Source organism: Sciurus vulgaris (genome assembly GCF_902686455.1).
Source record: "Sciurus vulgaris genome assembly, chromosome: 5".
Taxonomy (NCBI): domain Eukaryota; kingdom Metazoa; phylum Chordata; class Mammalia; order Rodentia; family Sciuridae; genus Sciurus; species Sciurus vulgaris.
In genome coordinates this window covers 176,163,588-176,187,078 of record NC_136465.1, presented here as the reverse complement: position 1 = coordinate 176,187,078, position 23,491 = coordinate 176,163,588, and the positions used below count along the sequence as shown (strand labels likewise).

Sequence of the window (23,491 nt, the reverse complement as noted above, 5' to 3'; positions counted from 1 at the left end):
GGGCGGCCCTGCCTCCCGCTGCCCCCCAGCTGGCCTCACACCTCAGACGCACAGTACAGGCTGGGAAACGCAGCCTTCCCAAGTCAGGGCAGAGGGACTCAGGACGATGCTCCCCGAGGCAGATGTTTTAAAAGGGTCTAAGCTAACTAGCTCTGCAGCTCCCACGGGAGGAGGTGGTGGAGATGACCCAAGCACAGCAGCTCTAGACGCCAAGCACGCGCCAGGTCCCGTGCGTCCCAGCATCCTTGTCCCTGGGCCAGAGCCTTGCGGCCCTTCTCAGCCCAGGGCAGGGGCTCGTGGGACCAGCGGGGCTGAGTGCACTCAGCTTGGAACGCACTCGAGGCCTGGGTCCTGCCTCTGCGGTGCCCCCGCAGGCCAGGCCTCACCCCTCACGCAGTTTCATCCTCACCCCACCTGCAGCAGGCGCAGGGACCCTCACACCGAGGCTGGGAGAGGGGAAGACGGGTGCCAAGTCCCAGCGGTGCGGCCTGGCAGGTGTGTGTCTGAGAACCTGGGAGAGCCGCCACTCAGAAAGGCAGAGCGGACACCGCCCCAAGCTGCCCACATCACCAGCGAGGACGTGAGGCCCCACAGCCTGGGTGCGCACGGTGCCCGCAGCCCGGACAGACGGCCTCTGTCCCAGCTGGCTTCCCACAGTGGACCAGCTCATTTCTGGGGCGCTGATGCCCAGCAGGCCAGGGGATGCCAGCAACTCCTGTTCATTCCGCCTTTCCTTAGAACCGGGAGGAATCCTAACAGGGACTATGTGTCCCGGGGAGGCCCCTCAATGAAGCCACCGCGCTGGGTACACGGCAGGCAGGACCGACAGACAGCTCAACACCACAGAGCCAACGGCCAGTAACACCGCCGAGAGGTTCTCGGCCACCGGGTGGTGGAAGGGACAGCAAGCACACTCATGTGGCGATGAACCAGTTTTTACCAGGAAACCCAAACAGCAAAGTGTTCAGCAAATGCCCAGAGAGGAAAAAGTTTTCTTAGGAAACCGGCACATGATTGGAGAGAAGGAAGCAGCTCCAGGAAGGTGCCCGCCTCCGCCAACCACAGCCAGGCGGAAGTAGTCACAGCGGCACTTGGAACACGCGGCTGGCCTGGGCCACTCGCGACACAGACACCCTTCACTATCCTGCCGCCTGGACGGGCCAGAGAGGTGAGCAACTTCGGGCTGGTCTCTCTCTCAAGAGCCGGGCGGGGCCGGCTCCTGCTCCCTGTTCCACTATCACGAAGATTCCGTGAGACAAAGAAGCCGTGCGACAAAAGTGCAGGCCCAGTGCAGGGCAGGTGGCAGCCGGTGCAGAGCATACTGGCAGGACACGTTGGGGAGAGGCTGCACTGAGCATCACACCCAGAACAAGAATGGAGGGAGACCCGACGGCCACATCAAGCCCCTCGGAAGGCCGCTCAGGTCCTCTCGGCCACAGAGAGGAGAGATTTCAGGGAGTCCCACCCAGCAGGGTGTGGCAATGCCGGAGCCGGGGGGCCACACGGCCTAACTGGACCGTTAAGTCATGGGCCAAGAGCTGCCCCTCCCCAGATACACGCAGCCTTTGCTCCAAGAATCTCTGGGGGCAAGGGGGCCACGGGGGCGTAGCTCTGTGACAGTAGCTGCTTAGCTGGCTTATCCCCAGCACCCAAGAGAAAGGGGGACGTGGGTGGGGAACTGCCTCTTCCTGCATCGGCAGGGCTGTGGAGAGCCTCCCGGCTCCTCTCTCCACCGAACATTCTAGAAGCCAGTGCGCCTGGCCCCTGGCGCCCCCCCTGCTTCTTCCCTGCTGAGTCACTCCCCAGTGCACAGGCTGGGCCTGGCCCTGAGCGCCTCCGTTTCACTGAGCAGCAGTCTGTACAGGCCAGCGACCACCCCCTGCCTGGCACAACCATCGGGCACAAAAACGATGAAGGAACTGTGCTAATAAAAAGGACCACCTGGGAATTTTTCTGGACTAAATCAGATATACGGCATGGGCACCTCAACCCAGTAACAGAAAACCAGGCCAACGAGCTGCTCAGACTCACGGGGCCACCCAATGAAGCAAGCCCCTCACCTGAGACCAGAGGAGGAGCACCCCAAGACGGCTGCGTCGGCACACACCCGCCACCATCCACCATCTTGTGAAGGCATCATGAGGCCCACAGGAGGTCACCGTGACCCTCCACTTCTGTCCCCAAGCTCAGCTCGGCTCCATCTCCTGCTTGACCACTACTTGGCAACCGCCTGCCTGATGCCCCGACTGGTCAAGAAGGATCCTGTGCTCTGACGGCGCTGCCCGCTGACAAGCCCTTCAGCGGGTTCCTCCCCAGCACCCGCGGCAACTCCTGCTCTCTGCCTTTGCTCTCGGGGCGGCTCCCGGGCCTGTGGCCACCTCAACCCCCTTAGCCTTTCTGTAACCTGGACACATCACGGTGCCCTGGGACGCGTGGCTGGAGTGTGACGCAGATCAGAAATCAAGATGCATGGAATAGAGAGCCATGACCGCCCGGCCTGCCCGTGACCGCCCGACCCGCGGCTACCAGGGGCCCAGGGGGACTCGGGAGTTGCGTCCTCTGAACCAGGTGCAGCTTGTGGACCTGTCACACGCACTCTGACTCCGGGCAAAGACAGGCGTCTTGGGCCTAGTGAACGGCACAGCTCACGCTCCACGTCAGCCCATGGCCGTTGCCTTGGCCAAGGGGCCCTCCATTCGGGTCACGTCCACGCCCACTTCCATGCCAGTCACCCAGTTCCCGGCCACCACGCTATGGGCTGTGCCCCACAGAAGCCCAGCCCTCGCCCCTGTGCCTCCCCTGGAGGCCGGCAGGGCGCCTCCTGCTCTGGATGATCCCCTGCCATCCTCTGATCCCAGCAGGGCCACTTCCTCCAGCAGAAGCCCCCAGCCCCAAGGCCAGGCCAGTCCCATGGGTCTCAGTCCCCTCCTGCCCCCTGTCCTGACCACTGTCCTGGGCTCGTGGCCCCAGCCATCCACACCCCCTCTTACCTGCTTCCTGCCACCCCAGCGCCAGGAGCACCTGTCCCCCTGGGGCCTGAGGCCAGGGCCAGTTGCCATCCCCCTTCCTACCCAGGACCAGTGTGGTTCTGAAGAGTGGGTGTGTTTCCTTTCAGCTTTCACAGAATCAGGAAATCTGAGAAGTCCTCTGTTTCCTCTCCCACTGCGGCTCTCCGCCTCGGAGGGGCAAGCGGGCTGAGGCCACAGCCGCCCCCACGTCTGGGAACCCACCCCACCAGGACCCCCACCCTCCATGCACCGTAACTGCGGCCCCTGGTGGATCCCCTGGGTCTCCCTCTCCAGGACCTGAACTGAGCCCCTCAGGCTGGGCGTCCACAGTGGGGCCCTGGGGGCAGCTCCCACCCAGCCGGCCACTCGACCTGCCATCAACCTTAGGAAGGTCACTTCAGGGCTCCACCGGGCCCGGGTGTCCTGCATTCCAGCCAACAACAGGGGGATGGGGGCCCAGAGCACAGCAGCCCTGGTCTCCGTCCCCCCAGAGGCCAGGAGTGCCAGCTCGGCAGTGACAGCCACAGACCAGGGAGAAGCCGAGAACCACGGGCTTAAGCTGCCGGGGAGGCTGATTCCTCAGCTGTAAGCTGGGTGGGGCTTCCTCCCTGCAGGCAAGTTGCCGGTAGGTAGAAAGTACCACCTTGCAGGGTGGCACCAGATAATGGGTGCAGGTGGGTGTACCTGCCACAGAGTGGGGTCTGGGTGTCTCAGTGGGGCGGCTGGGGTCCACGCACGGCAGGAAGGCGCACACAGTGCGCAGCTCAGGGCCTGGACTTCCCTTCTGGAAGGTACTTAGCCTCCAAGGAGAAGCGCGGGCTGCAGGTCCACCCTTCCATCCAACCCTGCAGCAATCCAGTGACGGCTGGTGTCTAGACCATGAGTCAGGAGCTGCTCATCCAAGGCTTCACAGGCATCGGAAGCCAAAGCAGAGACGCCAGGGTGCGAGGACACCCTTACAAAACACACCAGACAGAGAACCTGACTCCCAAACGCACAACGCGCTCACCCAACTCAACAGAGAACCAAGGCCCCCGTCAGAAAGAGATGCCCCCAAAATAGACAGGTGACAGCAGCCCGTCCACGTCACGGGGAAATGCAACGGGACACAGAGACGACCATAGGCCCCACAGGACGGCCCGGGCCCAGAGCACCACCGCCACCACCTGCCGCGAGGACAGAGGCCAGGCGGCCTCGGCGAGGCAGTCCCAGGGCTCCGACGCCCAAGCGTGGTCTGCCGCCGACCCACAGAGGCACTGCTTGGTGTTCACGCAAACAACAGGAAAACACACAGACGTTCATGGCAGCTTCATCCCAACTGCCAGAACGTCCTTCAGTCGGGGAACAACAAAGGGGCCCACCGGGTGTCACCCCGCATAGGAAGAAACCAACCACCGACCCGCGAAAACACAAGGAGGGTCCTCGGGGACGCTGCTGAGCGAAGACAGCCACTCTGAAAAGTCCACATGCTGCATGAGCCCACCTACGTGACGTTCTGGAAAATCTAAAGCCCTGGAGTTAGACAGAAGAAGCCAGGCGCAGTGGTGCGCACCCGTGGTCCCCGCGGCTCAGGAGGCTGGGGCAGGAGGGTCACGGGTTCCAAGTTAGCCTCAGCAACTTAGAGAGACTGTAAGCACCTTAGCAAGACCCTGCCTCAAAATTAAAATAAAAAGGGCTGGGGATGTGGCTCAGGGGTCCAGGGTCCCTGGGTTCAATCCCGGGTACCAAAAAAAAAAAGGAGCACAGAGGGTTTGTGGCTGTGGCCCCCGCAGGGAGGACACGTGCTTAAACCTCAGGGCGGACGCCAAGAGCGGACCCCAGCGTGAACTGGGGGCCCTGGGTGGGACAGCGCCTGTGTCCCTTCATGACTTACAGGACGCCACGCTACCTGGGGACACTCCCAGGGGAGGCTGGGCAGCAGCACAGAGCGAGGGTACTGCTCTGCACTCGCCACGGGACCTTGCTGCACACCTAGAACTACCCTAAAAACTAGAGCACGTTAGGTTCCGGAACACGCGTTTGTACGTCATTGGTATTTATGTGTTTATGTGTTTATTTATTTTTGGCGGCGCCGGGGATTGAGCCAGGGCCTGGCGCTTGGAGGCACGACTCTGCCAACTGAGCTCCATCCTGGCCCCCGAGGGTTTATACTTTTGTGGGGAAACCAGGACTAGGAACTCCTCGCTGCTCTTCTCCAAGGAGGGTCGGAGCCTGCGGATCAGCCGCTCTGGTTCTGCTCACCTGGGCTCTCTGAGAAAGCCTGACCCGGTCACCAGTCTGGGTTTCTATGTCCAGCGTCAGGCACAGGGACGCAGGCCTGGGCCTAGGGAGCAGAAGGGGCCTCGTCTGGCAGATGGGTGGAGCTGACAGTCTGGGCCCTTCTCATCCAGGGCCTGCTGGGCAGGCGGAGAGCTGGCTTCTGCCTCTGGGGACTTTAAACAGCAGCTGTCTGGGCCCCGCCCCACTCTGCCCCTGGCCAGGGGGACCTATGGGCCTCTGGGTCACAGGGACCTTGTGAGGGGGAGTCAGGGTCTGTCCCTCTTCGCTGGCTCCTCTGACCTCCCGGAAGCTGAGCTGGGTTTCCACGTGTGGTCCTCTAAGAGCTCCTGGCAGGTGCTCTGGGGATTTTATGCGTCCCCTACATTTTTCTGAATGCCCCCAATTAGTCAGAGTTCCCTTTTCGGAGCCTGGGCGGCACATGACCACCTCGGCAGAGCCCAGCTTGAATCACGCCCGGTTGTTCCTGCAGCTCTCCAGGCCCAGCAGGCCCAGCTTCCTACGGCCACCACCCCACACAGGGCAGGACCTTTGTCCCCGGGTCCCACCCTGCCTTGTCACTGCCAGTCGGGGGTGGGGTCAAATGCCCACAGGCTCCCTGGACCTTGCACTTCAAGGGCCATCCTGTCCCCTCCCACAACACTCCCCTCCCTCTCAGGGTCCTCAGCTCAGGAAATAGAGTCACATCCTCTCCTGAATCCGCCTCTTTCTAACAAAGAAGGAAGTGGAGCTGACCATGCAGCTGGCGCTGGGCAGGCCCCAGTGCCTGTCCCGGTTACTCCCCAGTAGGCAAATGAGCAGAAACTCTGACCATCCAAAGCCAGGGCTGGGAGGGCGTGTTGCCAGGCAACGGGGCTGCCCAGGCACGGCCCCTCCCCGTTCTCAATTGTTCAGCCTCATTGCTCAGTCTGCGCCTGGCCTTCCACTCCTCCTCCTCTGCCCAGAGGACCACACAGAAGACACGAAGCCCTTCCGAACCCAATCCTTCCTCAGCGCGTGCTTCTGAGACCAATTAGGGTTTGTGACCTTCTGTGCGTGGAGGCACAGCCCGGCCCTGGAGCACGGAGGCGGGCCGGCAGCTGGTCCAGCACTGCCTTTCTGTTCTGACCGCGGGGTTCGTGTGCATCCAGGTGACGCCAGGCTGGCCCTGGCTCTTGCGGCACACACTGGTTCACGAGAGCTAAGGGAGAAGCATTTCACCTTGGGATCAGAGACCCATCCATGACCGCAGGCGTGTGTGCCTCATATCGCAAGAAGCTGAATGTCGCCTATAAAAAACTACAGCAGTTCAGAAAATCCCGCATCCTTGCTTCTCTGAGAAAAGACTTCTTTAACTGGTTCTTTTGGGTCTCGACCCAACTCCAGTCCCTCACAGGCCTCCCCTGGGCACTCTGCCCCCTCATCTCTCTACTTCTCTGGGTCCAGACAATGCCCAGAGCACAGGAGGTGTTCAACGGGCTGCAGGCGGGGGCAGTGGGCAGCATGCCGCTAGGCCCAGCTACTCAGGAGGCTGAGGCAGGAGGATCGCCTGAGCCCAGGAATCCCAGGCCAGGCTGAAGGTCACAGAAAGACCCTATTTCAAAACCCACAGCAACTGACTGGAATGATTCTGGAGAGGACGCCATAACTGTGGAAGGGACAAAGAGGAACTGTAATGACTTCTGGCGAGGACCACGATGACCGCGGGAGGAAGGGATGACGGAGAAGGGCCACTGTACTCACAGGCTCGCTAGGAGGCTTGACCCAGAGACGAATACGCGCAGTTGGGGTCCTCCAGTCTGAGGGGAGCAGCCACTCCAACTCGCCTGGAAGACTCCAGGAGCAGAGTGAAGGCCACAGGCCTGCCTCCAGACACCGTGCCTGGAGGGGCTGACTCGGTCAAGAGCATCCCTGGGGCGAAATGCATGGGGGGACACATCCCCTGGGGACAGGGACAGGGTCCTGGGCACCGTCAGCAGATGCCTCAGACTGCAAGGTGGCACCAGACCCTCATGGTGCTGTGTGTCTTCTACATGCCCTGCAGCATGGCCCTTGGCGCCAGAGCCGATCTGCACGTTCGATGCCCTGCGTCCCCCGCATCACCACTGCTGAGCTTGGGAGCTATTATCAAGTAAAATACAATCCGGGACCCGTGGTTGAGGGGTGTTTGGGGGACGCACCTCCCCCAGAAGTAGATATGGCGCCTATACCCCCGGGGCACACATCACTAGGAACAGGGCGTCCCAGAGATCGTGGGAGCACATGCATCCCAGGGGTTCACTTGCCCCAGGAGGCCCAGGAAGAGCTTCCAGGGAAGAAGTCAGGCTCTGGGGGCTGAAGAAGGTCACTCTGCACCCCTGGGCTGGACGTCTCTTCCCAGTGGTGCCCCGAGGCAGCCCTGGGCTGCCCCCCACTGCCTTTCCGCAGCAGCCCCCTCCCCTCCTGGCCAGCACCTCCCACCTCTCACTGTCTGGAATGGCCCTCTAAGGCCATGTCCCAGGTTGGAACCTCAGGGCCAAAACAATGGAAAATTCGGGAACACAGCTCCAGAGAGAGGCCCTGGGGATAGCAGGACACTCAAAGCACACACAGCAGACGCCAGAGTTGTTATCTTCCCAACTCTAAAAAGTTTAAAATGTAGGAGGGAGGTAGTTTTCCACATTATGTTCTTGGGGACACCGGCCTAAGGAGCCGGGGGCCTCCTTAGTTCTGCTGGCCGGCCTGGGGGCCTGTGGTCTCCGAGCCCCGAGCCCCTCTGCCTCCTCCTCCAGCCAAGTCAGAGGCTCGTGCAAAAAAATCACAGCGGCCTCAGCGGTGTCCGCCGGCGCTCTGCGCACAGGAGCGTCCAGTGCTGCGCTCATCCGCGGGACGCTAGCGCCGCGTGGACGATCCATGCTGGCCGATCGGCCGCTCGGCATGGGTGGGCGGGGAAGCCAGCCCGCTGGGTCCGCCCGGAGCGGAGCGCACGGGGCTCGCCCAGCCGCCTTCAAGGTCTCGGGACCAGGACGGGCCTGTCCCGAAGGTCGCGTCCGGCAGCGAACCCGGGCGGAGGCGCAGGCGCGGGCGCCGGTCTCGGGGCCTGGGGCGCACTCACCCGCCCTGGCCTTCTTCTTCCTGGCCAGCGTGCCGCCCAGCTTGCCCAGGAACGACTCGTCCTTCTTCATCCTGGGGGCGCGCGGGGCGGGCGAGCGCGGCGGCGCGGAGGACATGGACCCAGTGCGAGCCGCCTGGTCGCCGCTGCTCGCTCGCCGGGGAGGGGCGGGGAGGGCGCGGCCGCCGCCGTCCCCGCCCCGCGCCGCGGTGCCACCGAGCCCCGCTGATAAGGCAGCTGGGGCGGCCCGGCGGGCGGAGGGTGGCCGGGGACCCAGCGCCCAGCGCCGAGCACAGCCGCCCTTTGTGCGGCGGGCGCTCCTGGAAGCCGCCGGAGAAGCACAGGCGCCGCACACACGGGTCGCCTCCGTGTGGAGCTTCCAGGAACCGGGCGCTTGCGGGGACCCTTTTGGTCCAGAACTTGGGGTGGGCTGGACCAATGCTGCCCCACACGCACTTTGACCCCTAGAAGTGCTGCTGGAACAGGTGTGGTGGGAGCCCTGGGCGCTTCCCAGGTGTAAAACCTGGGCCACTGGAGGGGAGTCATCTCTGAGGCCCAGGAAACAGGGCTCTGTCCCCAGAGGAGCCAGCAAGGACTCCGACTGTGGAGTGGGCAAAGCTGACTGGCCGCCTGTGGGTGACTGAGGAGGTGCCAGGCAGGGCAGGAGAGAAGGGAGCTGCCTGAAGACGCTTACGGGGCAGCAGCCCCGGAGCTAAAGGAGGAGGAAGAGGCAAGGCCACGTCCTGGCTGGCCAAGAGGATGACGGGAGCCCCTCACCCAGAGATAGCGATATCGGAGGGCAGGACTGGGGCGCCGTCTCCACCTAAACCCTGTGGGTTTGTGGGTGGAGGTTGCTTGTCGGTCTCCCTCTGTGCCTGCTCACGGGGCCACATGAAAGAGGGGACATTCACGGGAGGCCCCTCCTGCTGGCAAAGCGCAGAGCCTAGCGCTCCTGGAGTCCTATCGGAGGAAAACAGTACCACCCACAGTAACAGATGCCCAGCATGCAGTTATGAGCCAGGGCGGGGCCTTGGCCAGGGGCCAGTGGGGCCAGTGGGCACGGATCCCAGCAGGAGGAAGTGAAGGGCCAGGTCAGGACGTCCAGGGCTTGGAGATAGGAGGCCTGTCAGGGAAGGGCCATTTGGCCTGGGACAAGGATGCAGTAACCTTTTCCCTCTTTTCAGTACAGGAGAGAAAGTTCACCGGGCAGGAAAGAGACAGCCCTCAATCCCCGGAGTGTCTTCCAAGGCCCCCTGTGGATCCTGAACGTGCAGCTCAGCCGTCCACCTGTGTCTTATGTCCTGGTCCCCCTGCAGCACCACTGCAATTAAGATCCAGGCACCTGGACACCAGCACTGTGCTCCCCTGATGGCCAATGTGACATGACAGGCAGTCTGCTGAGATGCTGCTGACCGGCTGGGAGCACAGAGCATGGATACACCAGATGGAGGCAACTCACCGCCCAGCCAGGACGGAGCAGGGCAGTGCCCGATCGCACCCTATAAACAACTTAAAGCTTACGGATTATTTCTGGAATCTTCCATTTAATATTTTTGGATCACAGCTGACTTGGATAACTGGGGATCATGCAACCATAAACGTGGGGGCCCACTGTCTAGTATGAGTGTCCTGTGGCTGCCATAACAACGTGTCACAGACTTGTGGCTTAGGACTACAGAACTTTATTTTCTCCTAGTTTGGACGCTAGAAGTACAAAAGGAGGCGTCTGCAGCACTGGGTCCTGTCACAGGCTCTGAGAGAATCTGCCCCACGTCCCTCTCTGAGTGTCTGGTGGTGGTCTTCGGTCTTTGGAGACCCTCGGTTTGCAGAAGCATCTGCCACCTCTGCCTCCGTCTCCACAGGGCCTTCTGTGTGTGCGTGGGGGTGTGTGATACGACTTGGATCCGGAATGTCCCCACGGGCTCAGGTGCTGTGCTGAAGACTTGGTCCCCACTGCAGCATTCAGAGCGGGGCTCCAGGAATGACTGGGTCACGGGGCTCTGACCCTCCTGTCCTTCCGGAATCCACTGAGGGACTCACAATTCAGTGGCAGTATTGGGAGCTGGTGGGAACCGGAACCGGGTGCTTGGTGGGAGGAAGCAGCTCACTGGGGGCACCCCGGCCCCTCGCTGCGCCCGGTGAGCGGGGGAAACTCCCCATTGTCATGGGTGATTGCTCATCTGAACGCCTCAGAGAGGGGGCAAATCTACTTCTAAAATCCATCACAGCGTGAGGGTTTCTCTAGAAGGTACCCTAACCTGACATGGCCCTGTTCTTCAGGCAGGAGCGGCTGCAGCCTAGGGCTCCCGGGACACAGGCCTGGCCTGGGCTTCACTGAGAGCTAGGATTTGGTTGACCTGATTTGTATAAAGATTAAATCTTTTGTTTGTTGTTGTTGTTTGGCACTGGGGATTGAACCCAGGGGCACATACCACTGAGCCACACTCCCAGCCCTTTTTATTCTTTTATTTTGAAACAGGGTCTCACAAGTTGTAAGGCTGACCTTGATCTTGGATCCTCCTGCCCTCAGCCTCCCAAGCTGCTGGGTTTACAGCTGGGTGCCACAGTGCCAGTTGGAAGGTGCCACTTTTTAATAAAAATAACTCCGTGAGAGGCGGAAACACGGCCTCCCTCTGGCCCCATCAACTCCGTCTTCCCCTTCTTGGAATGCGAAGAACACCCACCACCATCGCTCCACATACATTTTACACTGGAGAAAAATCAGGACAATCAGGTTACAGACGGCTGCCCCGCTAAAGAAGCCCGCTGGCTTGGCTTTGCTTTGAACTGTCTTCCCAAGAGGCTGGCTCCTCATGAGCTTCACCAAGGACCAGAGCGTGCATCTCATGAGCCCCATGCCATGTGAACCCCACCGTGCCACGTGAACCCTACTGCACCACGTGAACCCCACTGCGCCACGTGAACCCCACCGCACGGTCTCAACCAACCTCAGCTCCCACTCTCCTGGGAGTCAGTGCCAAGGCATGGCCCAGGGTCTGGCGTCTTCCTGGATGTGGTGCCAACGGGCACGACCCTGTTCCAACAGGAAGCTGGTACAGTGACACCCGCATCAGGAACCTTCCCCCAGCTCCTTCCTGTCACCACTTCAGCACAGGCAGGGCACAGCCAGCCCCGAGGACGAGGGACGGGCCTGGATCGACCCTTGCTGTGTGCGTGGGTGGACTTCTGCGAGCAGCAAAGCACAGCATGGCTGCATCACCAACATCCCCAGGAAGGAGAGAAGCCAGGCAGACACGGAGGAGTACGGACCATGTGAATCCACTCACCTGAGGTTCAAGGCCAGGCCACCGCTGCTGTGTTGAAAGAGGCTACCCTGGGGACAGACGGACTTGCCAGGACACGGGCACCAGTGAACTGGTTCCAGATCCTGGTCCAGGGAGACGGCGTCACACCTACACTGAAATCCAAGCATTCGCTGTATGCGAATGGGAGTCCTGCAGAAAAGAAAGTCAGGAAGCCATGTCCTCGGGCGGGATAATTTGAGGGTCATGTCCCCAGGGTCTCATTTGGCACATATGGGGCAAGTGTCCTGCCACCGAACAGCCACCAGCCCAGCCGAGCCCTCTGTCTCACCTTACCTGTGTCCGGAACGCCCAGCAGCTTTGTGCTGGAGGAGTCCTAACAGTGGAAGCTGTTCTCACTTCCCTTTCACACAACCAAATGGTGCTGATAGCTTTAAAGACACACAGTCTGGAATGTTCTTCTGTGGTGCTCACTTTCAGACCGCAAGCATTTTAGCAGAGTCAGAAGTGTGTGGAGAAAGGGCGAAGTTGAGTTGCTTTGCTGGTGGGGAGAGTACTCCGTTCCCCAGGTGACACTCCGCCGCGCTCTGGCTGCGCCTGAGGCAGCTTTGTCGTAGTATCTAAACCAGCACTTTGAACGGCGCTGTTTAACTGCCTGCCAGTTAGTGATCTGCTGGTCACCTGTGCTCCTCACCGAGCGTGCCTGCACGTGACAGCTGTGGCCCGCACGCTCCTGTCGCTCACCTGTCCCCTACCGACCCAGCCTTTCTTCCCAAATGCTTTCAGAAACATCGGCAAACTGTGGGACAAGGGAAGTCACACCTTTATTTATCAGTAATCCTCTGGGTTTTCTTCCTGCCTACGATGCAAATTATAATGCATATATGCACTTTGTGCCCTTGAATATTTTATAGACGAGGAATGAATGAACAACCTGGTGCCAAGTTACTGATCCCTAGTATTCCCCGGGGAGAGCTGGTGACGCCCTGAGTGATCACCCCCTTCAGAACCCACTCGGCTCCTGGAGGAGGGAGATAGCGAGCTACCTGAAAGCGCCTCGGGCTGGGGGTGGCGCCAGGCTCATTAGACGCACTTCAGTCTGAATTGTTCACCGTTCATTTGCCAAATATGTATCACCTGCTGCAAAATACGAGCTGAGCTGTGCGTTCCCCTCCTCCTCATTTGACAGCAACACTGCGGATGACAGAAAGGAACAGTGGGCTCCCTGGCAGGGAGGGAGCTGCTCCCCATTCTGAGGCCAGACCTCTGGCCCCTGAAGCACCTCAGGAGGAAACCACTGGGGTGGGCAGGGAGAAGTGGCCCGTGGCAGGGGCTGCAAGGGGTCAGTCTGACTGACAGCAGCTTTGCCCCGACCTAAGAGCCACCGTGGACACTGCACAAGCAGGTGGGCATGGCTGTGTGCCAGGAAGAGCTCACTAATGATCTCAGAATGTGAGCTCCACTTAATTTGAGCTTGTCGCAAAACGTCTGGATCTTTTGTTGCAGACATTAAAAATGCAAAGCACTTCTTCACTCACAGGCCACAGGAAAACAGGCGTTGGTGGACTTGGCTGATTCCATTCACAGCACAGGATGCCTGAAGGTTGTCACAGTGAGGCTGAGGACAGTACCACCCAACCCAGTGTGTGAAAGACAGCGGGAAGCGCCCGTGGCCACACCTGCAACCCCAGGGACTCGGGAGGCTGAGGCAGGAAGTCGCGAACCAGGGCAACTCAGTGAGACCCTGTCTCAAAATTAAATCTAAAAAAGGGAGCGTGGGGTTAGCTCAGTGGTGGAGCACTTGGCTAGCACAAGGGAGGCCCTGGGGCGCATGCCCAGCACTGCCAACAAACCAACCAGGGACCCAGCCCCTGCAGCAGCGTGTCCTCAACAACGTTCCCCAGAACAAGGCGGCGGCAGCGCCACCTCTGGTAATTTATGCACGAGGCCTCCTGAGCCCAGGCAGCCCTGCCTGCCACTCGGGAGCAGCCACTGGTGGGCACCTTTGAGTACAGCTGAGTGAACCGCACCGCGGGGCAGGCAGCAGGTGGGCACCAACGGCCAGGGACCCTCTTGGGATGGGAGTGCGGCAGGGAAGCCAGCCCTGCATCCCCGACGGCTCACTCCTGGCCCACCAGGCACCAGGCAGCTCCTTGGACGCTGGGGCTCTGAGCCTTGGGGCGGGCCCAAGAAACACCTGCCACGCCTTCTCCTCGCTCACTCTGACGTCCAGGGAATGAAGGCGAAGCATGCAGCTGAAACCCACCCAGGGCCACAAGACCCCCACAGTGCATGGGGCGCACGCATTCCACACGTCTTCCTGGAAGCCGACTCCTGGCCCTCGGATACTGTCACGGGAACACGCTGACTTGAATTCTGCTTTTCCACTGCCAGAACCAAAAAATAAGTGGATGCTTATGGAGAGCAAAGAGAACTGATTTCAAAGCCAATTAGAATCATCCTGATTGAGAAAACGATTGCTGAGACAGGCAGATAATCAGCCGCCACTCAACCTGGCTCATCTGCACCCGTGCAGGGTCACGACTCGGTACAATCTGCGGGTGGTGAGCCACCTCGCTCCCCATGGAGACACCGGCTCTGATTACCCACAGGGACCAGGCGTGGGGCAGCAATCCTGCTCTTAAATCAGGAACGTGTGGGGCACACAGCTCAGCTCCGTACCACGAGTGGTCCTAAGGCCGCCAACTTCCAAATCCGCAGGAAACCGGTAAGATGCTTGGTCTGGAAAGGCTGCTCAAACGTCAGTGGTGCTTAAGTGTCACGATAAGAGTTGTTAAAACACCGAGCTCAACTGTTTTCAAGCAACGCCACGGCAGCAGGGGCCTCTGGGGGCCAACGGTCTGCAGAACGTGCTGTGACGCGTCATCAAGGTCAGCTGGGACACGCCCCCACAAAAACACACCTCTTCCCCGTGACCTGGAAGAGGAAAGCGGCTGCGAGTCCTCCCTCTGCAAGCAGGTGAGTCACCGACGCCATCTCCGAGGCAGCTGACCCTGACGTCCACCGGCTGGCCACCTGATGCGATGGTGTGGGCTGCACAGAGCTCTGGCCAGTGTCACGGCGTGGTGGGCCCAAGGCACCAGAGCACCAGGCACACGATGCTGCCTACAGGAGGTCCCAGAGGAGTCGGATCCACAGTGACGGGGTGGGACGGAGTGGGGCAGGCGCGGGCAGGAGGGAACGGCGGTGGCTCCCCAGTGTGAATGGGTGTGATGACCCTGCAGAGTGTACCTTGGTCACAACGGTGCACTCCAGGCTGTGTAGCTCACCACAGATTTTCTTCCTAAAAAGCCTGTGCTGAAGACCAAAGCAAATCGACCCTGAAGCTGAAGGTACCGTAGTGACCCTTCAGCAGGGTGCTGTGGGGAGCGCAGACAGGGCAGAGGCTCGCATGCGCTGCGGGATGCCCGCCTGGGCCTGCCACTCACTGTTCTGATCCTGACAGGCCGGCAGACATCTGGTAGCACAGTGATTCAGACACCTGTCACTCACATCCCCAGGAAATACCAGGGGACTGGCAAGGAAAGCGCCAGCCCCAGCCCCACCAGCCTGGCCTGGCAGCGCCACCCGGGCCCCAGGGGATGCCGGTAGCCCTGCCGGGGAGATCTGGAGGCAAGAGGGGCGCAGGCCACTGGTGCCCCTGGCCCTGACCCTCCGTCCGGGCTGCAGATGGTAGACCCTGCTCCTCCTCCAAGTCACCTGCCCGACATCATTCACAGAAACGCAGCTGTGGACGCCAACATCCAAGTCGCAGGATGAGCACAAGTGGGGGTCAAACCAGTCACAAAAGGGCACACGCCTCTCCCATTCCCGTTTGTTTTTAAAATGCTTTCCTTTTTCCTTCCTCCCGTCCCTCCCTTCCCCCACCGCCTTTCCCTGTGCTGTGGGGTTGGAACCAAGGCCCTGGAACACCCACCAAGTGGCGCCTGGGCTGGGCGGTCCGAGCCACAGGCAAAGGTGAGCGATGAGGCCACCGCACCTTGCGGTCTTCCCAGCACCAGCGACCGGGCCTCATCAGGAGAAGGCCAGAGGAAGGCCAGGGCAGGGACAATCTACAGAATCCCGCACGGACATTCCTCAAATCCGTCACCACCACCAAGAGCAAGGAACGTGCGAGAGACGGCCACAGCCCAGCAGAGCCGAGGAGATGTGATGACCGAGTGTCCTGTGGGGTCCTGGGACAGGAAGGGACATCAGGTAAAAACTAGGGACATCTGAAAGCTGGGGGCTCTGGTGAGCAACAGTGTGCTGACCACGGCCCAGGAAGTGTACTCAGTGGGCACGCAAACACGCACGTATCCATCTGTTTTGAGGTGTGGGCGCTGAGCCAGGACCGGGGCCTGCAGGGAGGCACTCTGCCACCTCAGCAGCAGCCCAGCCTCCACGTGACTATGGAGTGGGACCAGGGAAAGCGGGGCCCCGGGCCCCAGCATGGTGCCACAAACCCTCTGGGCTGGGGTGTAGCTCAGTAGTAGGAGGCCCCCGGTTTCACCCCCAACACTGCACAGAAAAAACAACCAAAAAACTACTTCTAAAAGCACACAGTAAACAGCTTATTAGAAAAATAACACCATTGATTTTTAAAGAGCCATTGTACCTTCCCATTTTTATTGCAAAAGTAAAGATTTTCAGAGTCTTCAAGGCTCATTAGAAGGGCAGGGGGACATGCTGAGCAGGAGCAGCCTGGAAGAGCCCCTTCCAATCAATCCTCCATTTTTAGACTGTTTTGGATCAATGGCTCCTAGTTCCCCTCAGGAGTTAGGGCCAGTGATGACCCCACCTAGAAGATAGAAGCAACTCTCAGGGGGAAGCAGAGGGGCGCCCCCCAGAGCGCTGCTTGCAGCTGGCGGGAGGGGGGTCCCTGGATCTGGATGTTGAAACCTTACGAGCCTGCTCCTTGTCCCGCGCCTCGCAGCATGTCACTAGGTATCCTTGCTTTGCTCCTCATGGTGGCCTCCTTAGGGTGGCAATCACCCAGTTTGGCTGTTGTTCCTACTGTCACTCAAGCCCAGAGAAGGTGGGACTTCCTCTCACACAGGGAGCACGGAGCAGAAGGGGTCCTTTCCTAGGCACTCAGACCAGCGGCTGGCAGAGGACCGAAAACCAACAGGAGGGGAGAAGACCCAGCCACCGAGTCCGGTGGATGCTGGAGGGACTGTGGGGAAGGGGCTCTGGGGGAAGCGAGTACAGTGACAGGACCTGCAGACAGGAATGCTGAGGGGTCTTTGAGACTAATAGGAGGCCAACTTTACTCTGGAATGGCGGAGGCCGCCACCTGCGTGGGGCCCTGCACCCAGCCCTGTGCCTGGAAAGTGTGTTGAAAGAGTGAAATGAGAACTCAGCGGCTGAATCCTAACCCGAGCTCCTCCCTCCCCAAGATGAGGTGTCCTGTCCCCGCAGGAAGGGCAGGGAGGGGCCGTTTTCCCACGGCAGGAAAACTGAGGCCCTGGTCTGGGCTGTGCAAGCCAGCGAGCAGCCAGGGTCAGACTCGGGGAGAAGACCCAGCCACCGACTCCGGTGGATGCTGGAGGGACTGTGGGGAAGGGGCTCTGGGGGAAGCGGGTACAGTGACAGGACCTGCAGACAGGAATGCTGAAGGGTCTTTGGGACTAAATAGGAGACCAGTCCCAGAGTCGCTGCGCGGCTGGCTCCCGTCAACCCTCAGTTAACTTCTCTGGTTTAAACCTGCTGATGAGTCACACTTCACCTTTATAAGCACAGCAGCATCTCAGGAAATTCTGTCCCGTTTGCGTCCGAGGCTTCTTCCTGGTAAGGGCAGCCTGTCCATTTCCACTCCCGAGGTCGACATCAAGGCCACGGCACCGTCTCTTCATTATGTCCGTCTCTTTATTATGTTCTAAAGTGCCCGGCTCAGTCCGCTTAGTATTCAGGGAAATTACATTTGGAGGAGTGGTAATTTCTGGGTATGATAATAAGATCGAGGCAATTGTACTTGGGGCTCTGACTCAATATAAGGAGGTCACCTTCTATTTCCCAGTGATGGATGGTTCCAGGCCTGCTATTATCTCAAGCAGATGAAATCGGAATATTTTAATTGACGGGCACATCTACGCAGTGATCGACGTGGTGATTGACTGAAGGGGCAGGGATGCGAGGCTGTAATTTCGCAGTTGGTCAAATTCATAGAATGTACTTTCTTTTCAAAATTGATTACTATTTACTTTTCTAGGAAGATGACGCTGCATCTCCTTTGGCATGAGCATCCTTTGTTCTTAAAAGTTATCTAATGATTTGGCAAAGGAATTCAGTCATTTACTTGTCAGTGAAACGCCACAAATAAGGCCAGAGCTCTGGCAGGAGACAAGCTGCCACGACCGCCCTCAGCCCACCCGTCTCAGGCAGGGCACTGCTCATGCGGAAACGGCCGGCTGGGCAGTGCCAGGGAAGCAGCCTGCAGACAGCTCCTTCTCACGCGGAAACCTGCCCTTGTAAATGGGAAAACTGCCTTCGTTCGATCCCAAAGCTAATGCCCATCTTAAGCTTTCGGCGTCTGCTGATGAGGAAAGACCCACGCTCCTCCTTCAGAGTAGAGCTCTCGCTGGACTGTCTGGCAGTGCAGAGGCGGATCCCACCCCACCCAGGCCTCCAGCGTGTGAGCCAGCTCCCAGGGTCAGGCACTCTGCGCGCCTCCCGCCACAGCCGGACGGCCACCCCACTCCACAGAACAGGGTGTACCGGACAAGGAAAGGGTCACTTCCCAGCTCAGCCCTCTGCACAGGGGCGAACCCCTCTTCAGGGGCACGCCAAGCCTCCCACGTTACTGGAACGCTGGGAATGACCACCACAAACAACAGAGACCACGTGGGGAGGACTCCACAGCCTCAGAGTCTGCTCTGGACAATGACAGGCCCACGAGTCTCAAAGCGTCCTGCAGACCCTGGGGACCCTGACACTCCCTCAGCGGGTCCATGAGGCCATCACCGTTTGCAGTGCAGACTGAACCCAGGGCCAGGCGCATGCTGGGCAAGCACTCCCCAGAGCTCGCTGGGTCGACGTGGGCCTATGCGATGCAGAAGCCGCAGTGCCCTAGCACTTGGGCGGCCAAAGGCCCCACGCCACCCTGGTGGACACCATCACCACCATGCACAAGAGACACAGAGCACCAGTGTCACTTAAGCAGGAAGCAGTGATGAGGACCATGCCAGGCACCCCTCTCCTCCACACCCTGTGCCCCAGGCTCCTTGGCCTCGAGGGAAGCCCTGGCTGCTCCCAAGCAGAGCACCATTTTTGCCTGAAGGGCAACAGGCACGCTGGCATCCAGATGTGGGCAGCTGGCAGATGTTTCCTCAGGAACAAACCAAGGGAGCGTCAGGGAGAGCGACCGGCAGTATTCGATGCCCACGGTGAAACCTAAGCTTCCAGCAACACTGGTGTTTGGGCAAAGTCGTACCTGCCACCAGAGCCTGGCAGCAGGCAGGACCCAGACTTCCCGATGCCGTCGGTGTTGATGCTAATGACTGTGATCTTTGTATTTGCATAATTGTGACATATGTCAGCATTTGGAAGGTTTGAATAATTCAGGGAACAGGTATTTCCCAAAGGGCCTCGTAGGCCGTTACAGAATCAAGCCTGGGTGTCAGATCCTGACAGCGCCAGACGGACCGGCAGGTCTGACCTAAGTGGATGTGAAAGGTCCTGGTAGAGCTGCAGAGCCCGCTTTGCCATTAACATTTTAAAGTGTCACTGTGGAGCTTGGGGCTGCAGCTCCGTGGAAGAGCCTCTGCCTAGCACACGTGAGGCGCTGGGTCTGGTCCTCAGCGCCACATAAAATAATAAACAAAGGTGATGTGTCCATTACGACTAAAAGTATTTTTAAAAAAGCTGTCGCTGTGGAGGCGGGTGTGGCTCGGCGGAAAGCCCCTGCCTAGCATGTGGTGGACCCTGAGTTCCGTTCCTGCACCACAGAAAAAATGGGATTAAAAAGAAAGAAGGAATAGTATGACTTCCTGAGTTTTCATGCATCATCAAAAATAATCAGTCATTCCCAAAGAACATTAGGACATTCTCCTCACTGGGCACGGTGGCACACGCCTGAGCCCAGCGGCAGGAGGATCACCAGTTCAGAGGCAGCCTCTGCCACTTAGGGAGCCATGAACAACTTAGCAAGACCCTGTCTCTAAACAAGATATAAAAAGGGCCAGGGATGTGGCTCAGCGGGTAAGGCCCCGGGTTCAATCCCGGGGACCAAAATAAACAAACAAACAAATCCCTCCTCTTTTTCCAGTATGATGTACGTAAGGGCAGATTTTTCTTCACACACTTTAATCCAAATTACAAGAAACTGATGCAGAGCAGAGGCTCGCCTGGTTTGGAAGACAGACTGAGGAGATCTGCAAGCCATGGCCACTTCCCACAGAGTCTTATGTTTGGGAAAGGTGTTGTTTGTAAGCATGTTGGGAGTGAGTTTGACTCGCGGGGCTGGGGAGGCTGGCCTTTTCTGGGAACCAGGGTCCCGCACCTTCCAAACACGCATTCTGCCGTCGTTTTCAAATGAATTGATATTTTTAATAGTTTTGAAATTTCTCAGTTTTAATTTCCAGGGGTAGGTAGTGACATCGACCCACGTACACAGAAGCTCCGTGGGGCCATCAATAATGCTGGAGGGCGCCAGGGGTCCTGTGGCCCTGAGCCTGAGAAACGCTGTTACGCACGGTCACCTGATGAAATCAGTGGGAAAGGACACAAAGAAACGCATGCCTCATCATTATCCCCGGGGTCCAGATCCTGGGGGCCGTCACTATGCTTTAAAGGGTCACCGTGTGTGGCAGCATGGGGACCACTGACCACACTTATGTTCTGTGAGTGGAGCTGACAGTCTGAGAAAAAGGCTCTGGAGAGAGATGAGTCTGGGCCCAGAACGTGCCGCACCTCAGACCCCTCGCCCAGAAGCACAGACCTGCACGTGAGCGTCTGTGACCCTAATTAAAAGAGGCTCCAACGAGGGCAGAGCTGCTACCAACCAGAGAACAATGCGGCCCTGACCCGTGAGCACAGCTTGCTCAAGTCGGTGGGTGAGTGACAGGGCAGGGGTCCAAGTCCAGTCCAGACCACAGACAAGGGCCTATGGCTGCCTCCCAATATGATTCGTCCTCAACCAGCGAAACACTCACCCCGGTGGCAGAAAGCCCCAGAAGGCCCTGGGTCGTGTCACTGGAAAGTGGACTCAGTGCTGAAACTGACTGGCTTTGGTAAACAGCCCGCCTGCCTGAGAGCCAGGACCCAACGTGGGGCCCTGGCTGTGCTCAGAGCCTCCTCCCCTCCTGACCGGGAGGATGAGCCAGTGGTCCCCACCCTGGCACTGCGGGTGGAACCCTAAGGGGTCGGGCCCAGTAGGAGGTTGCTAAGTCGCGGGAGCGTGCCCTCAAGGGGAAGGCGGTCTCTGACCCTTTCCCTCCTCTCGGCTGCCTGGCCAGGAGGTGAGCATCTCACCTCCACACAAGCCAGCCCCCAGGTGCCGCCACAGGCCCAGGGTGGAAACTGTCAAACGGTGAGCCTAGCGAACCTTTTCTCTTCCCAAGTTGAACATCACGGGAACCTATGACAGCAACAGAAAGCCGACCACAGGCCCAAGGCCAGGAGCACCTGGGGGTGCTGGCTGCAGCGGCAGGAAGCCCCACCTCCCAGCTCCAGCCCACCCTGCCAAGAGGAGCCAGGACCTTCTGTCTGTCAGAGCCAGGGTTTCAGCAGAAGCTGAGTCTGGAGTGCGGGACGGCCTGGCTCCACTGTCTGCTTTACCGTGACAGAGCTAGCTGGTGTTCGTTTGGGGTGAGGGACCCCCTCTGCCCTTTGGCACCCTTAAGCACATGGCCGTCCGGCCATCCACCTGTCTCAAAGGTAGCCTCGCTGGCCTTCAGAAGTGGAACTGGGAAGGCTCGGTCCTCAGGCTGAGGAGCAGCTGGGCCCTGGGGAGAGCAGCATGGAGGGAGGCCCTGTAGGAAGAGGCCCGGGTGGTGGCACCTTACCAGCTCTGCAGTGGCTGAGGCAGTGTCCTGTGTCCTGGTAACCAGTACTCAGCAGAACAGTGCTCCCAAGCGGGAGGCAGGCTGGCAGACAGTGGGCGGGACGCAGGAGGCCCCCGGCACTGCAGGAGAGCAGCGGCTAGAGATTCGGAGGCCCTCGACCGGCCCCTGGCGTCATGAAGGCGAGGTGGTGAAAGCCAATCTCCTGGTGACAGGGGAGAGGGCGGACCCAATGGGTCCCCACAACGGCCGCGTTCTCCCTTGGAACCTGCAAGCTTGCTTCGCAGTCCAGCCTTACAGAGCAGAGCAAAAGGTTCATCAGCCCAGCACCGACTCTGCTCCAGTCCAGAGCGTGCAGGTGTGCAGAGACTCGGAGCAGGTTGCTCTCCTGGTCCTCGTGTCTTCTCTGCGAGCCCCTCAAGGCAGCTATGCACACTTTCCCTGTGAACCTGCCTCACTGTGGTCTTTTGGTGAACATGCCTCCTGAGCTGCCCGGCTGGATGCTCTGCTGTGCCACCTAATCCCTCTCTACCCAGGCCCAGCTGTCACCTCACTTGGCAAAGGCATGGCTGCAAGCTGAAAGGCTGCGCTGCACTGGAGACGGCCCGGTGCCTCGCTAAGGAGCTGCTCCCTCCTGCGCAGCCTCCACGCCGCCGCTCCTCTGGTCTCCGCTGCTCCTGACTTTCGGGGTCAGGATGGCTCCAGCACGGCTGCTCATTTTGCTACAGGCGTGAACATGGAACCAAACAAGCAGTTCACGGAGAGAGGCCACCTGCCCCGCCACCAAGTAGCCAGGGAAGGGTGGAGTGTTTCTCCCTCACAAAACCCTGGTCAGTCATGTGAGAGGTGAGGACGGGACGGCCCGAGGCCATCAGGGCCCGAGAGCCCAGCCCAGGAATGATGCAGGTCCCTGGGCTCAGGCTCCTCCGTCACTGGGCAGACACGTAAATGACCGGTCACAGGGAGGACTAAAAGGGATGGGAACTCAGCGCCCACTTGGAGTGGGGACGAAAATCCAAAAGGAAAGCATTCCTGATTCCCGGGCATCACCTGCAACCCCAGACATTTTTATATGCACCCTTTTTTGAAGACTTTGAAAGAGGTTTCCCATAAAACATAAAAACCACACCTTTATCTACATCACAAGAATATCCCGCGAACATTACCTGAGAGGCACCAGCTGTATTAGGCAGAATAGTGCTCCCCAAGATGCCACTTCCTGGTCCTCAGAACACGTAACAGCCAGCCCTCCAGTCCTCAGGCTGGGCACCCCCATCCGACTGGGAAGGGAAACACTCAGGACAAAAGCTGCATCTGCCCTGAGCACGTGGACTTCTCCTTTTCTTGTCATTATTCCCTGAATAATTCATTGTGACAACCGTTGACAGAGAACATGCCCCGGTCCTGTGCAAACACTACTCTGGGCCACAAGGAACTTTGATGTCCATGAGAAGCTGGGAGTCAATCCCGAGTGGACACCCAGGGATGACGCCTGCATGTTGTGTGACGTGGCCAGGGAGCAGCCCGGAGGCAGACAGTCAAGGGCACTAACCAGCAGACCTTAACAAGACCGCCCAGCATGATCTAGTGGCCAGTCACCACAAGGGTCCACGGACAGGGGCAGAGAGGTAGAGACAGAGGGAGCTGCTGGCTGCAGGCACAGGCAGGGGCCACCAGCCAAGGAAAGGGCAGGCCTGGACACCAGAAGAGGCCAGGCATTGGGTCCCAGGTGCACAAAAGGCTGCAGGCTGCTGCTGCCCTAACCTGAGCCCAGGCGACCACTGGACTCTGATCTCCCTGCAGGTGAGCCTGTGTTGTTTAAGCCATGGTGTGTGACGACCTGGGAGAGTGGCCAGGGAAACCACTCGGCAC

The 23,491-nt window shown here is 59.4% G+C and overlaps 1 protein-coding gene and 1 long non-coding RNA gene across 2 annotated transcripts in view; both read right to left on the bottom strand.

Annotated features, from left to right (window-relative positions):
• The window catches only part of PARVB (parvin beta), a 66,331-nt gene extending 57,802 nt beyond the window's left edge, over window positions 1–8,529 (bottom strand). Inside the window, exon 1 of the mRNA XM_079141702.1 lies at window positions 8,359–8,529. Coding sequence (XP_078997828.1) covers window positions 8,359–8,473 — 115 coding nt within the window. The 5' untranslated portion in view covers window positions 8,474–8,529. The remainder of the gene's footprint in view (window positions 1–8,358) is intronic.
• A 1,107-nt stretch (window positions 8,530–9,636) lies between these two features.
• Window positions 9,637–15,021, bottom strand: LOC306660781. The gene is made up of 3 exons (XR_013763747.1): window positions 11,643–15,021; window positions 11,304–11,389; window positions 9,637–11,065 (listed from the first exon to the last, which is right to left on the bottom strand). It is a non-coding gene; the product is annotated as an uncharacterized lncRNA (long non-coding RNA).
• Between the last annotated feature and the right edge of the window lie 8,470 nt (window positions 15,022–23,491).